This window comes from Manis javanica, chromosome 7, assembly GCF_040802235.1.
Source record: "Manis javanica isolate MJ-LG chromosome 7, MJ_LKY, whole genome shotgun sequence".
Lineage (NCBI taxonomy): Eukaryota > Metazoa > Chordata > Mammalia > Pholidota > Manidae > Manis > Manis javanica.
This window is the reverse complement of record NC_133162.1, coordinates 136,104,072-136,117,797: the sequence shown is the minus strand read 5'-3', so window position 1 is coordinate 136,117,797 and position 13,726 is coordinate 136,104,072. Positions and strand designations below refer to the sequence as shown.

Below are 13,726 nucleotides of genomic sequence, written 5' to 3'. Positions count from 1 at the left end.
GGGCCCCAACCCCGTGATGGGGGCTGAGACGGCAGGACAAAGCCACTGTCTGACCACCTCTGATTCCGTACTGTGATAGACCTAAGGCAGATGCGTTCTCCTGCACGAGGCCTTCAAATTCTTCATCATGAAATGAAAGTGAGGACTCTCACGGTGGCACTGCAGCTGCACACCCCACCCGCCCCAGGGCACACGCACCTGGGTTCAGAAGCACAGCGCACCTGGCCAGGCCTGGGCTTCAAGGAAGCAGGGGAAAGTGTGAGCCTGAGAGCAGGGGTAACGAGAAGTGAGCTGCCCGTGAGCCACTCTCGTAACTCCCGCTGCTCACAGAAGTCACCGCTGGCAGAGGCGACACGGTCAGCCACAGGCCGAGGCGGGGCCGCCGCAGTCCTGCCACCCGAAGTGAAGCCCAGGGTTGTGCCCGAAAATACAGCCACGATTCTGACATGCAACCCCTTGGCCTGCGTGTACCACAGTACAGACTTATATAGAGACAAATCCCTCCCATCCAGAGGTCCAGGTGGACTCTAGGCCCACGTGCACAACTTGTGGCTTCTGGGACAGACCCAGGCCACAGCTGTGTGGGCCACATGCTGCTCAGCACAGCCCACGTCCGCGGAGGAGCTGAAGAACCTGGGCTGTGCGCAGGCCCTGCCGCTGGGAAGGAAGCAGCAGCAAGGGAGAGACGCTGAGTCAGCCCAGCTTGCCCTTCACGGCTGCCAGGCTCCTAGGCCAACCAGTCAGCGCCCTCCCCACCACTCGCCAGCAAGTCACCGGACCTCCATGGGCCTGTTTCCTCATCTGGGAAATGGAGTCCTGGCACCTGGCCCCCATGCTCTCACGTGTATTAACTAATGTCACTTCGGGCACAGAGCTGGGTCTTAGAGCCCCTGTCTTTCCAACCACCCACCAGTAAAAATGCCAGGGGACAGGGGCTGCAGCTGTCCATTGGGTCTAGGCCCAGACGAACTCAAAAGGAAGTAGCAGTCATGCAGCTGGCAGGGGACTGTCACGCACCAAGCCCTCTGCCCAGAGGCACCTGCCCAGGGTGGAGGGCCTGGGGCAGACTGACTCAGTAGAAAAGCCACAGATGATCCAGTGCCACTGCAGACAGAAGTAGGGAGAAAGAACAAACAAGCACACATCCTCTGTGTTGTTGTCAATGGTTTGTTTCATTTTGTTTTGAACACTAGGATTTATTTTCAAACAGCACACGGACGGTCTGCAGGGCAGGGCCAGGCCAGGCTGGTATCTGGCCCCCAAGGTCTCTAGACAGGCTGGGCCCCACCCCCAGCAGCTGCCAGGAAAAGAGGGCCCTCGCCCAGGTGGCGCCGAAGCTTCAGGCAGGCATGTTGGCCCGGCGGCCCTGGGCCGCCCTGCTCAGGGCACACGTGTGGCAGGCGGGATCGGGTGGCCGGGAACTCAACTAGGGGACACAGCAGCTTCAGGCCCACGGGACGCCCCCGGGCTTGCCGAAACCGGGCTCTGTGGAAAACAACCCACTCTTCGGGAGAACACCCCTTGGCCTAGGTCTCTCCCCCGATATCCCTTTGCTTTTCAAAAGTTTAAACAAAATCAGAAGAAAAAAAAAAAAGAAACACACATTTTTCAGGAAAAGACGCCCTCGGCACGCCGGGAGAGCGGCGCCGGCCACCTCACTGCACGCGCTCGGTGAAGTTCTCGGGGAAGACGCCGCGGCACCGCTGCAGCTCCTTGTGCTGGTTCCAGTCGCTCTCCTTGATGCCCATGAGCCAGCCTTCATCCTAGGGCACAGCCACGGTCACGGGGCGGCAGCCGGGCCCTCGGGCCCCCAGGGAGTGCATGGGCCACCGGGGCTGGGAGGACAGCCCCTCCGGCCTGACCACCCCAGCAGCCATTCCCAGCCCACCGCCAGGACTGCCTCCTCCAGGGAGCCTTCCCTGCTACTCCTGAGACCCAAACCTGCCCCCCACCGTGGCCTTCCACCTCAGCAACTGGATTTCACCCTGTTCACCGGTGAGTCCTCCTCTCTGGAAAGGCCGCCTGCCTGCTGCACTGGGCTGAACGTGTCTGCACCCTGACTCCCAGGCCGAGGAGGGTCCCACTGTCAGTGCCCAGAGAGCACACATCACTGAGGAGGGCACCAGCTGCCCTTCCAGACCTCTGCACCCGGTGCCAGGGCCCCCTGCTGAGCGCTGCCCCACGAAGAGGGTCAGGAGTGACCCCGGCTGCCCCACCAAACCCTCCAACTGGAATCTGGCCTTTGCTTTCATACTGACCCTCGCAGGGATTATCTACCGAAACCCAACAAGCCCCCAGCCAGCAGCCTGCAAGGGCTGCTCGCCGGACCAGCGCTGCCCTGTGCTGGGCTCCGCGCGATGGGGGCAGGGGGACCTTGTTATTTCATTCTGTGTCATTACGTACCTGGTCACAAACCCTACCTGAATGACCTACCTGAGCCACTCCCACCCACCCCAAGTGACTCCCATTCTGGGCCTGGGCCGGAATTCTGCTTCTTACAACCCACTGGCCCAGGGCTGGCCCCCCGAGATCAATGGAGATCTGGGGGCTTAGAAGAACTGGCCAATTCATCACCAGGCCCCAGAAGTCCTTGCTACTCAAGCCTCCTGGCCCACTGTGGCCTCAGTAAGCAGCCGGTGTCCTCAAGCCCCTGCTCCCTGGACACCTACCAGAGGCGCCTGCTGGGGAGCCAGGCCACCAGACAAGGCAGCCCGTCCGGACCCAGGGGCAGGTCTGCCTCACTCTGCACCAGGCTCAGCCCAACTAACAAGGGGCAGCCCCAGCGGAAGAAGGGTCTGGGCCGTATCTGGGGGGCATCAGGGTGCTCAGGGTCCTGCCGGAAGCCACACCCTGTCCCTGTGGGCAGAGAGGCACGTGGTCCCAGGTGGGCAGGCCAGGGCCAGCCTGGAGGAGGCGGCCTGCAGGGCAGCGGGCTCCTGGTCCCCCACTGGGAGGAAGGAGGCCTTGGTGGGCAGGGAAGGGAGAGGGGGAGGAAGAACTGTAGATGCCAAAGGGCAGTGGGGCCTGAGGGAGGGAGGAGGTGGGGACAAGAGGGCAGAGTTTGAAGACGTCAGCGAGGAACCGGGACCCTGGCGGGACCCTGGCTCTCCTCTCTGCCCGCCTCCGGCCGCCCCGAGTCCCCACACTTCCCACTTCTTGCTGGTCTGCAGGGGAGGAGAGGAGCAGCGAACCGAGGACGGGAACTGGGCGGGCGGCCGCTGCTGGACCTCTGCTGCCCCCTGCTGGCCGCGCCCGCCGGGCCCCACCTGCTCGTCCGGGTTCTGGAAGGGGATCACCAGCACCACGTCCCCGGCCTTGAGCTGCAGCTCATCCGTGTCGGTGGCCACGTAGTCGTGCTGGGCCTGCACCTGCAGAGGTAGGCGGACAGCTCAGCACCCCTCCCTCACAGGCCTTCCGTCCCCCCTGCAGCCCGCACGGCGTGGGTGACACGGTGACCAGGAGCGCCCCCTCGCCCGCAGGAAGGAAGGGCGGTAGGGGTAGGACAGCTCTGCACAAGCCGCTGGGCTCAGGGTCCTCACCTGCAAACAAGGGGGATCCCGCCCCAGGCCTCCCAGCTGGGCTCAGCCTGAGCGGCGGGGCTCACCTTGAACATGAAGCCTGGGGGCAGGTCCAAGCGCCCTGCCCCGCTGCCGCCCTCCACGGTGCCGTTCACGGTGGCTGCAAAAGTCTCCACCACGACCGCAGGGAGAGAGGTCTGGGGGAGGGAGCCCAGGTCAGCGAGGACGGCAGGGTCCCGGGAGGGCAGGGCCCGAGTGCAGGGGAAGGGGAGGTGTCAGTGCCTGAGCACAGGCAGGACCCGGGGTGGGAGCCACGGGAAAGGCAGGCCTGCTCCCTGTCATCTTACGGAGGCTGCTTCGCCGGCTGCTGTCTCCCCGCGCTCCTGGGCTCCAGCCGCAGGTTGGGTCCCACCAGCTACCTCAGGGGCCTCCACTGGCTGCAACACAAATATGCCCGGCGCAGGGTCAGACACAGGACTGGGCACGGCGACCAGGAAAGGGGCGGGGAGGGCAGCCCCCAGGTGGCCTCTAGCTGGCCAGGGCTCCATCAGAGTACAGGGAGCCCCGGAGGAAAGGCCAGGCCCTGGCACGGAGCAGCTAGAGGAGGTGCTCGCAGGCACAGACACAAGTGACGCAAGTGACGCGTGGCGGAGAAGCCCGGCACAGGCCCCTGAGCACCGTCCCCACCCCTCCCTCACAGGCCCTGCCATCCGAGCCCCAGACCTGGCCATGCCTGGCTTCCAGCTGCCCCTCCCAAGTGGCAGGGCCTGGCTGAGCCTGCGGGCCCCTGTGCTCAGAGGGCAGCACACACTTGTCCCAGCCCAAACACTACCCAGGGGCCCAAGTAGCCCTCGCCCAACCCTGGACACCTGCTTCCTGAGCAGGGGCAGCACAGCTCCAGGCACCACGTGGGGACCCACACGAGGCAAGGGGGGTACCACCCACCGCCTCAGGCTGACCTGGGCCAGCTCTCAGGGCCCCACCACCCCAAGCCCTAGGGTGGGGTGAGCCCCCTTCCTCATCTGTACAAGGAGGGGAAGTTTAGGTCAGAGCAAAGGTCAGGTGAGCAAATTCTGGAAAGTGCCCACCATTAACCACAGGGGCTCTGAATGCCCCCTGCCCAGTGTGGGCCAAGCTGGGGGCTGCGGGGCAGATGGGCCCCTTTGCCCTGCTTGCCCGCCTGGGGACTCCTGGTGGCCTGTCCACCCTGTGCTCCCCCTCGGGCCTTCCTCCACCTGCACCCTCAGAGACCGGGACGGGCAGGGCTGGGCAGGCACTTACTTGGGCAGGCCCGGGCTCGGCCGCCTGACTGGGCCAGGCCACAGCAAAGGCACCCTCGGCAGCACTGGTCTCCCCGGAAGGCAGGCTGCCAGCTGGGCCCTCTGCAGGCTAGTGACGGGCCACCGGAGAGAGCGGGGAGGCCGGGGCGGGGAGGGGTACAGGGACAAGAGAGGACAGTCATGAGCCATGTGCTGGTGGGGGTAGGGCATGGGTGCCTGTGGCAGCTGCCTGGCCCTCCGGGATGCAGATCCCCATGGGGCCCCACTTCCACACTCCTACAAGGGGCCGTGGGTGCAAATTCCACCCGAAGCTCAGCCTCCACCGAAACTGGCTTGTCAAAAATGGCCCTGTCACCAGCACCAGGCTCCTCCGGAGTGAAACCCCCCGTGAGCTTCCCTGGCTGTGGGTGCCACGCCGCCCACACGCACACCAGCCTCTCCTGCTCCGGCGTTAGCTGCCTCCCTAGGTGTGGGGTGAGTCCCACACCCTCCTCAGCTTCCGTGCCCAAGCCACCCGGTGACGGCGGGGCCGGGCAGACCCTGCTCACATGAGGGCACCTGCTGGCCCCGCCTTTCCTCCTTCACCCATCATCCCTCCCTCCTCCGGTGTCCCTGCAGCCCCCTGATGCCAGCACCCTAGAGGGCCCCGACCAGGAAGCCCCTCAAGGGCAAGGACGCTCCCGCCTCACAGGCCTCGGGCCAGCAGGAGGACACCACCCTGTCCTGGGGGGCCAACCGTCTGCGGCCACTCACAGGCCCTGACAACTGGGCCAAACTGCAGAGGACCCGCTTCTCAAGCTAAACTGAGGAGCCCCTTCCCTCAGGGCCTGGCTGAGGGCACGACCTCCACAGGGCGACGCAGCGCAACAGCTGGACACAGCCACCACCTCCCTCGCGTGGGCGCTGGCCCGAGCGTGCGTGGCTGCACCGTGAAGCGACCGGGTGCAGGACGAGGCGCACCGGGCCCCGCACCCGCAGAAGAGCCACGCCCCCAGGAGGTGGGCACAGAGCAAGCACGGCTTACCTCCCAGAGGTCCCACGGAATTGACTGAGCGCAGCAAGAGGAGAAGGACAGTTAGCACAGAGGTTAGAGACAAGGTGAGCAAGCGTCCCCAGGGACCCCCCAGGGCCCCAAAGCCCGGCAGGCCTGGGGCAGCACAGAGCCAGGCTCTGAGGTCTCCAGAGGGCCGAGTCCTGCACACCTCCCAGGGGGCCCAGCACCCAGGCCAGCGGCTGACGCTGGGGAGGGACAGGATGCTGAGATGGGCCGCTGACGTACCCAGTGAGTGTTCGGTCCACCCTCCTGCCAAAGGGGCCCATGCGGACCATCTGCTCTCTTCCCTACCCCATGGTCAGGACCAGAGGAGCTGACGAGACCCAGGGGCCAGGGCACCGGGGAAAGGGCAGTGCATAGGAGAGCCTGCAGACCCCAAGACCCAGAAGCCTGGGCCTAGGGAGGCCCACACGGCCTGTGGCAGACATGAGCCCAGGGCCCGGTGCCCCAGAGGCCGATGGACCTGTGGGCAGTCGTGGGCGCAGACCAACCTGACCAGAGGGCGTGGGCGCCTTCACGGGGCTCGCCGCAGGTGGGAGGGGGTCAAAGTCCAGGTCCAGCAGACTGGCCTGCTCCGAGAAAGGCCCTGGGGCCTCAAACTTGGTGGCAGCAAAGGAGGAAAGTGTTAGTGACAGGCTGGGAGCCCCATACAAGGACGCGCACAGCAGCCGCAGGCTCCAGGGCACCCCACCTCACACACACCTGGCCCAGGCTCCCACCCGCACATGGACGGCATACAGCACCCAGGATGGACATCTCAACAGGCCTGCCAGGACAGCTGCCGCTCGCCCCACACCAGCTCTCTCATCTGTCTGCCACTCTCATCTGTCTGCCCTGACGGCTGAAGAGACCCCCCAGCACACCTCCTCTCGGCCCCCTGTGCCCATGAGCTCCAAAGCAGCACAGGCCACGCTCCAGCTGGACAGGGGTCAGCCCCCAACCGGGAGGGCCCTGGGGCAGGCACTGGCCTTCCCCACTGCCCCATACGGATGGGATGACAGTCACCCACCAGCCAGCACCACAGAGGACAGGGCTGAACCAGCCACACCGCTCAGGGGCCCAGTCTCAAGCGTGGGGTCCCCAACACCTGGGGTGCCTGTTCTCAAACTGCAGCTCCCGCCACCCTTCAGTTGGTCCGGGTGCAGCCCAGGAACGTGCTTGTGACAGAAGCAGCCCCCGGAGACCGGGATGTGGTGGCTGCACTCACACTGTGAGAAGCCAGCCCACGGTAGGTCCCAGACCACCCTTGAGGACAGGCCGGGTCAGCCCCAGCTGCCCGTTGGGCACGCAGCCCTCCTAGGAGGAGGGGCTGCTCAGCTGCAGCCTCCGTCTCGTACACAGGGTTCCCCTTTGGCAGGCAGGGAAGACCTTGCCTGGGCCCTACAGAAAAGGGACCTGGCTCAGCCCCAGACCCCCTCCTCCACCTCATATAGTGCCAGGAGGGTGGCAGCCCCTACAAGCCCAGGCCAGCCCAGTTCCCATCTGCACCCAGTACCAACAGGAGCCTCCTCCAGCCCGTGCCCAGGGAGGACCCCGGAAGGCCTCCTCAGCTGGGCCTGTCAGGGCCGTGAGAATACTGGGGCCAGCTGTCCCACAGCTTGCGGGGTGAGGCACCCACACCAGGCCAAGCCGCAGAGCTCAGAGAGCCCAGGCCAGTGGATGTGCTTCTGGGCAGGCGCCCCAGGCTCACTCCGGCCTGACGTTCCTTTAGGTCGCACTCTGTCCACCGAGCCTGGGGGTCAGAGGCACTGATCTATCCCCACAGCCCTGCCGTGTGAGGGAAGGACAGGGCAAGACACCATGGGCACAGGCCTCCCACCAGCCGACAGGCAGTATCGCCCCCCACCCTTCTCAGAAGCCAGCCAAGCGCAGACAGCTGCCCCCTCATGCTGCAAGGGGACGAGGTCACCAGGCCAAAGGGCAAAGGGCAGGTGACGCCCTCCACCCCAGCAGGCCAGCCCCCCACCACACAGGACAGGACTGTCCTTCAGTGCAGGGATGCTGGCCAGCTTCTCAGCACAGCCCAGCAGAGCCACCCCGTCTGCACAGCCTCGTGGATGGGGCCAGCCCCGGGCCACGGTACCCTGTGTACGCTCCCCACTGCACAGGGACCTGGTTCTGCCGAGTGGGCAGAGGGGCAGCACATGGGCAGCAAGGGAGGCATGCAGCAAACGTGAGGAACGTGGTGCAGGCGCTGTGGCTGCAGGGCAAGCCCGCAGGCCCGTCACCTGCTAGGTGGAGTGACAACCCCTTAACTAGCTGAAGACTCAACTAGGGCGTGCCAGTGAGTGGCTGCACCATTCCTGGCTCAGCGCTTACCAGTGCTTGTGCCACCCAGCCCCTGAGAGCACCCAAAGCCGCCCAGGGCGTGGGCCACCCCGTCTGCCCACCGTTCCAGGAGTGCACCGGACCAGCCCCAGCTTCCTTCTACAGAGAGGGGCTCCCGTGCCCCCGGGGCCCCTGAGCCAGGGAACCACCCGCCCGCCTGGCCGCCCTGTACTGAAAGTCCCTAGCTCCCACCCAAGGTCTTTCCGAGGGGCTTGAAGCCCACAAACCCCAGGCCCTTTGCAGAGACCACTGTCCTCCGTTCCAGCTGCTTCCCCGTGCACACTCACACCCTGCCCCAGGCTGCCAAGGGTGTGCAAAGGGGCCTGTGGGAGGCAGAGCCCAGAGACCCCGGGCTGGGCAGCCCTGCAGCAGTGCGGGATAGCAGCATGCCCGAAAGGCGAGAGCAAAGTGGGAAGGGCAGCAGTGAGACCTGGAGGCTGGCCTTGGGGCGGTCAGCGCACCATGAGCTGGTCTGACAGCAGGCAGCCAACCTGGGGACCCTCCCTGCCGGGCCCTCCATCCGGGAAGGGGCATGATGTGCCTTCTGAGGGCATTTCCCGAACACCATCCCGCCCCCCAAGGGCTGTCAGCAGCTCTAGGAGCTAAAGTGGAGGCGCCTGGACCAGACACCCCAGGGCGTGCCCGTGTGCTCCCACTGCCCCTCCCTGCCTCCCATCACGGCACCCCCCTCACCCACTCAGCTCCCCAGCATTCCCAACCCATTCGCACCCCTCCTGGCCTCCACACAAGCTGCCATCTCCGGCCAAAGAACTGTGTTTGTAGCCACGTGGCAAACGTCGCCCTGCCCAGGAAGGCCTCCCAGACTAGCCTGAGTCCTCTTGCTCCCCGGCCCCCTGCTCCCCCTCCACAGCGCTGATGGAACCTCGAGGCCGCTGCTCTGCTGACCCGCAGGGCCAATCACCTGTTCCCCTGCGTCTGACCCCAGTACATGCTCAGACACGGATGAGGGGTGAGAGATGGAGGGGTGCACGGAGGCACGAGAGGGAGGCTCAGGGCCAGGCTCTCCGGCCAGACTCCTGGCTGCTGGGCAGAGGCACAGGGCGTGAGATGGACGGGAAGGCCATGCGAGATGGGGAAGAGCTGGGCCGCGGTGGCCGCGGCTGACCTGGGAGGGGGTGGTCACGCTGATCTCAGGGACAAACGTGTCGTCAAACAGGCGGAGGATCTGCTCCTGCTTGACCTCCTTGGACGGGGTGTGTTTGGGAGGCGGAGGGACTGGTGGGCCTTTCCGGAGCTGTGGGTCGGCGGCGGGTGAGGGGGCCGCGCAGGGAGGCACAGCGGAATGTGGGGGCCAGGGAGACAGACAGAGACAAGGCCACGGTTAGCCACACCCAGGCCACCCAGGGCAGTGAGGACGCAAGAGGAGCCGCTGGTCCCCACGACACAGACACCAGGACCTCAGGCCCCAGGGAGTCCAGCCGCTGCACTGAGAGGAGGAAAGGGGGGGGACAGGGGAGGGGAGAAGAGGACAGAAGGAGGGGCCTGGGAGGGGCTGGGTTCCCACCCCTGGGGGCGCGGGGGCACTGAGCACACACACCTCCCTCTGACCCTGCTCTCTGCTCGGGGCCTCTCCTCAGGCTGGGGGGGCCAGCACAGAGCCAGGGCCCGCCAGAGGGCTGGGAGGGTGGTTACCACCTGCCCGGGAGGCCTCAGGAGGTCACACAGCACCCCCAGGCCTCGGTTTCCTCATCTGTCACCTTGGGGTGCCAACAGCATTGCCTGTTCGGGGCAGCGGTGGGGACGCGACGAAGGGGAACATGGGAGGTGCTGACAGCGCCGCCCGGAGGAGGTGCGCCCCCAGGGGGGCTCGCCTCACTGCTGCTCATCTATCCCCATCAGGGGCCCGAGGGCCGCACCCTACAAGCAAGGGCTGCCTACTGCGGGGCGGGGCTCAGGCAGCAAGGTGCCCCCTTCCTCTCCAGCTCTACACTGGCCACACCTGGGGACACTGCAGAGACCTGGGGGGCGTGGGCCAGGCTCCTCCAGAAGCCAGGCCTGCCCCCTCTGCCACCTCTCACCCCCTCACTGAGCCCCTCTCCTGCCGCCCCTATAAAGGGAGAGGGGGACCCACAGCCCGCTCAGCAGACCTGAATGCCTGTGGCCAAGGCCCAGCCTGTATCTCAGGAGGAAAAGGAAGACGGAAGGAGCCAAGAAGCCCCAGAGGCCAGGGGTCGGGGTGCTGCGGCGGAGGGTCACAGATGCCCCACAGGGGCCACAGGGGCCACAGGGGCCAGCCTGGGCGGGTGGGGCTGGGAGACAGGGAGACAGCAAAGCAGAAGGAAGAGGAAGGAGGGAAGGGGACAGGCCACCAAGACACCCGCCTACCTGAGAAGGGGACTTGGGGAGGGTGGCCCCAGCTGTGGCCGAGCTGGGTGGCCCCGGCTCATGGTTGACTCTGATCTCGGGGGTGGCGGCTGGGGAGCCGTCTGGCGGAGGTGACGGGCTCTTGTTCCCTTCGGCAGCAGCATTATCACTGCAGAGGCGAGACAAGAGAAGGGGCCGGATGGAGGGAGGTCCCAGCGTGCAAGAGGGGGTGCCTCTGACGGGCAAGGCGCCTGCAGACGCCCCGGGGACCCCCATGTGGAAATGTGTGTGCACGTGTGTGAGCATGTGTCCACGTGGGCCAATGTGTGGCCCATTCCACACTGATCCACTGTGAAAGTGTGATGTCTCCATGTGCCCGAGGGTGTCCCTTGCATCCATGTGTGAAGCCACGTGCACATGGGCATGAGAATGGGTGAGAATGAAGGACGTGTGCCCCACACACTGGCCGTGGGGCCTGCTCTGGACAGTGGCTGTGAGGGCAGAACTGGGAGCTGAAGTCCTGGCCCCCTGGGGCAGCCGGCAGTCCTGGAAGCAAAGAGTCCCACATGCCCGCAGCCCTACGCCCGGGCTGGGCCTCGGCTGACCCCAGAGGGCCTCTCAGCCAGCCTCCGCCTGTCCACCCCTCACACCAGAGCACCAAGTGCACCCAGCTCCTAGGGCCCACAGCCCACCCACACCCCCGTCACGGCCTCACACCTTTGCTCCCACGGACCCGTCCATGGTAAACCAGCCAGAGGCCCAGGGCGGAGTGCGTGTTAAAGGGCGGTGCCCACACAGGGAAGGTGGCGGCCGGGACGAGGGGGCCAAGGACTGAGCCATATCGGTCAGCACAGAAAACAAGGCAAACAGTGTCCATAACCCACCATGACGGTGCCAAGGGGCTGTGAAAAAGGAGCCGGCACTGGCACCTGCATAAACTCCAGAACAGCGGCTGACCGAGACAGGCCACTAGCCACGGGGGCCGTTCACATGGATTTTTAAATTAAATAAAATGAAGACTTGGGCTCCTCAGTCACACTGGCCCGTTTCAAGCACCCGCCAGCCACACGAGGCAAGTCCCCATGTTGGACAGGCTGAGCCTGGAAGGACACACAGGACTTAGTGACCATGTCCTCCGGGGCAGGTAGGTGATGGGAGGGCCACGGAGCACATCGCAGCACCTTCTCGCTCTTATGACCGTGTGTTTTATGGGAACGGATGTGCCTTCTTAAAGCATGTATATGAGCAATATGAGCATTGTACACACATACGATTTTTAAAACCACCACCGAGCCACAGGAGCCTCCCCATAAGCCCCCCAGGACTGCTTTCTGGCTACACTCCCCACCTGTTAGTGCTCCCGGCCGGGCCCAGCGCAGTGGCCCTGTGTGGTGCAGAGAGCACGGTGCCACCCGCGCTCCCACCCAGCAACCGCTATGCTCTCTGCCCCCAACACACGACAGAGTGTGCCCCGGCCCCGCTGCAGGGCAGCACCACATGGCAGTCAGGTTAGGGGTTAGGGGCACCTCCGAGTGGCGCTGGTACACACGCAGGGCTGGGGTTAGGGGCACCTCTGAGTGGCGCTGGCACACGCACAGGGCAAGGGTTAGGGGCGCCTCCGAGCGGCGCTGGCACACGCACAGGGCCAGGGTTAGGGGCGCCTCCGAGCGGTGCTGGCACACGCACAGGGCCAGGGTTAGGGGCGCCTCCGAGCGGCGCTGGCACACGCACAGGGCCAGGGTTAGGGGCGCCTCCGAGTGGCGCTGACACACGCACAGGGCCGGGGTTAGGGGCACCTCCGAGTGGGCACTGGCGCATGCACGGGGGCCAGCGTCAGCCCCCCACAATGCAGCTCTGTGCTGGTACCTGTTCTTCTTTCTGAGCAGCCGGGAGAACAGTTTAGTTTTCTTTCTGTGGTAACAGATGGGACGCAGAGGCCTTCATTTTGGGAAGATGCCCACTTTGGGGCTGACCTGCTCCGTCCCCCACCAGCACCCCAGTGCCAGTGCTCAGAGCAGGGCAAAGGGGCCAAGCCTACCCTAACCCAGAGGCCAAGACGAGGGCCTGACCCCACTCTTGGAACCCCATTGTCCAGTCCTGGGGCCCGGCTGGCCCTGGCATGCTGCTAGGCACCAGGCAGTGGCACTGGCAAGATGAGTAGAGAGGGCTAGCACACTGCAGGGGGCTGGAGAGGACTGCTGGCCACCCGCCCTGCTCGCAGCACAGCCCCCAGGAGTGCTGGAGGCCAGAGCGCCAGGAAGAAGTGGGGCTCAGCTGGCCAGTGTGGGGCCCCAGTAGAGGGGCCGGTCTGGTGCCAAGGAGGTTCCCCTGCCCTCCTCTGCCCTCAGGCCAGCCCTCCCCACGGAAAGCCTGGTCCCCACTGCCTGCACTGCCGAGGACAGGAAGCAGCAGCTCACTGTCCTCACTCATCCTGGACATGCCCACAGGACCTCCAGCCAGATGGGGGCAGCCCAGGGGCCACCTTCCTCCCAGGTGTGACCTAGGAAATTGCCTTTGACCTTTGTTCACCCGCCACCCCTCGCCAGCTCCTCAGCCTCTGGGCACCCTGTGGGCCCCTCTCTCCATCACATATATTTTATTTCATTTTCAGGGGGAAAGGGGTCAGTAACGTCCACTGAATACCTTACCAGTACTAAGTAATGACCCAACTACCCCCAGAAGCAGACACTGTGGCCCGTGTCACACAGGGAAGCGATGCTGTCATGCCCATCCCTTCCCCACCCTGCCCTCTGAGAGGCCAAAGGAAGGGAAATCCCAGGCTCACTGCGCTTTCCCACGGGCCGCAGCCAGGCGAGGGCTTCTCCCCGCCTCACTTCCCCTCAGGAAGCAGGGATCTCCTGCCGTGGGAGGGGTTCTGAGGGGCCCAGGACAGGAACGGTGTGGTGCCAGTGCCCCCATCCAGGGCCCTGGGCTTTCCCAGGGCAGGAAAGGGAAAAGGTGGTGCTCTAGGAGGACAGCTCGCTTCCCAGACAGCTTCCCCTTGCTGCCCGTGAATCATTTCGTCCCCCGGCCACAGAGGGAAGGCCAGGCCCAGCTCGGGTGATCTGCAGACCGCCCAGCACGGCCCTGCCCTGATGGGACACGCCTGAGGAGTGGGCAGCCTCGCCTGCTCCCCTGAACGCAGGGAGGCCACGAGAGCACAGGGGCCAGCCTTGCCCGGCCCGGCAGGCGTCGGCGAGCCCAGGAGCTCTCCGGGACCC

The 13,726-nt window shown here is 65.4% G+C and overlaps 1 protein-coding gene across 25 annotated transcripts in view; it reads right to left on the bottom strand.

The window, feature by feature from the left end:
- Positions 1-1,153: 1,153 nt before the first annotated feature.
- Positions 1,154-13,726, bottom strand: part of BIN1 (bridging integrator 1) — a 49,466-nt gene continuing 36,893 nt past the window's right edge. For 4 of the 25 annotated variants that reach the window (XM_036995977.2, XM_036995980.2, XM_036995988.2 and 1 more), the window contains 11 exons: positions 12,372-12,416; positions 10,527-10,674; positions 9,307-9,435; positions 6,344-6,451; positions 5,823-5,846; positions 4,800-4,907; positions 3,866-3,955; positions 3,605-3,715; positions 3,267-3,368; positions 1,985-2,083; positions 1,154-1,763 (listed from right to left, as the gene is read on the bottom strand). In XM_036995977.2, the coding sequence (XP_036851872.2) occupies positions 1,656-1,763; positions 1,985-2,083; positions 3,267-3,368; positions 3,605-3,715; positions 3,866-3,955; positions 4,800-4,907; positions 5,823-5,846; positions 6,344-6,451; positions 9,307-9,435; positions 10,527-10,674; positions 12,372-12,416 (1,072 nt within the window). In that variant the 3' untranslated portion in view covers positions 1,154-1,655. The remainder of the gene's footprint in view (positions 1,764-1,984; positions 2,084-3,266; positions 3,369-3,604; positions 3,716-3,865; positions 3,956-4,799; positions 4,908-5,822; positions 5,847-6,343; positions 6,452-9,306; positions 9,436-10,526; positions 10,675-12,371; positions 12,417-13,726) is intronic. The other 21 variants (XM_036995981.2, XM_036995999.2, XM_036995979.2 and 18 more) reach the window with 16 other exon arrangements.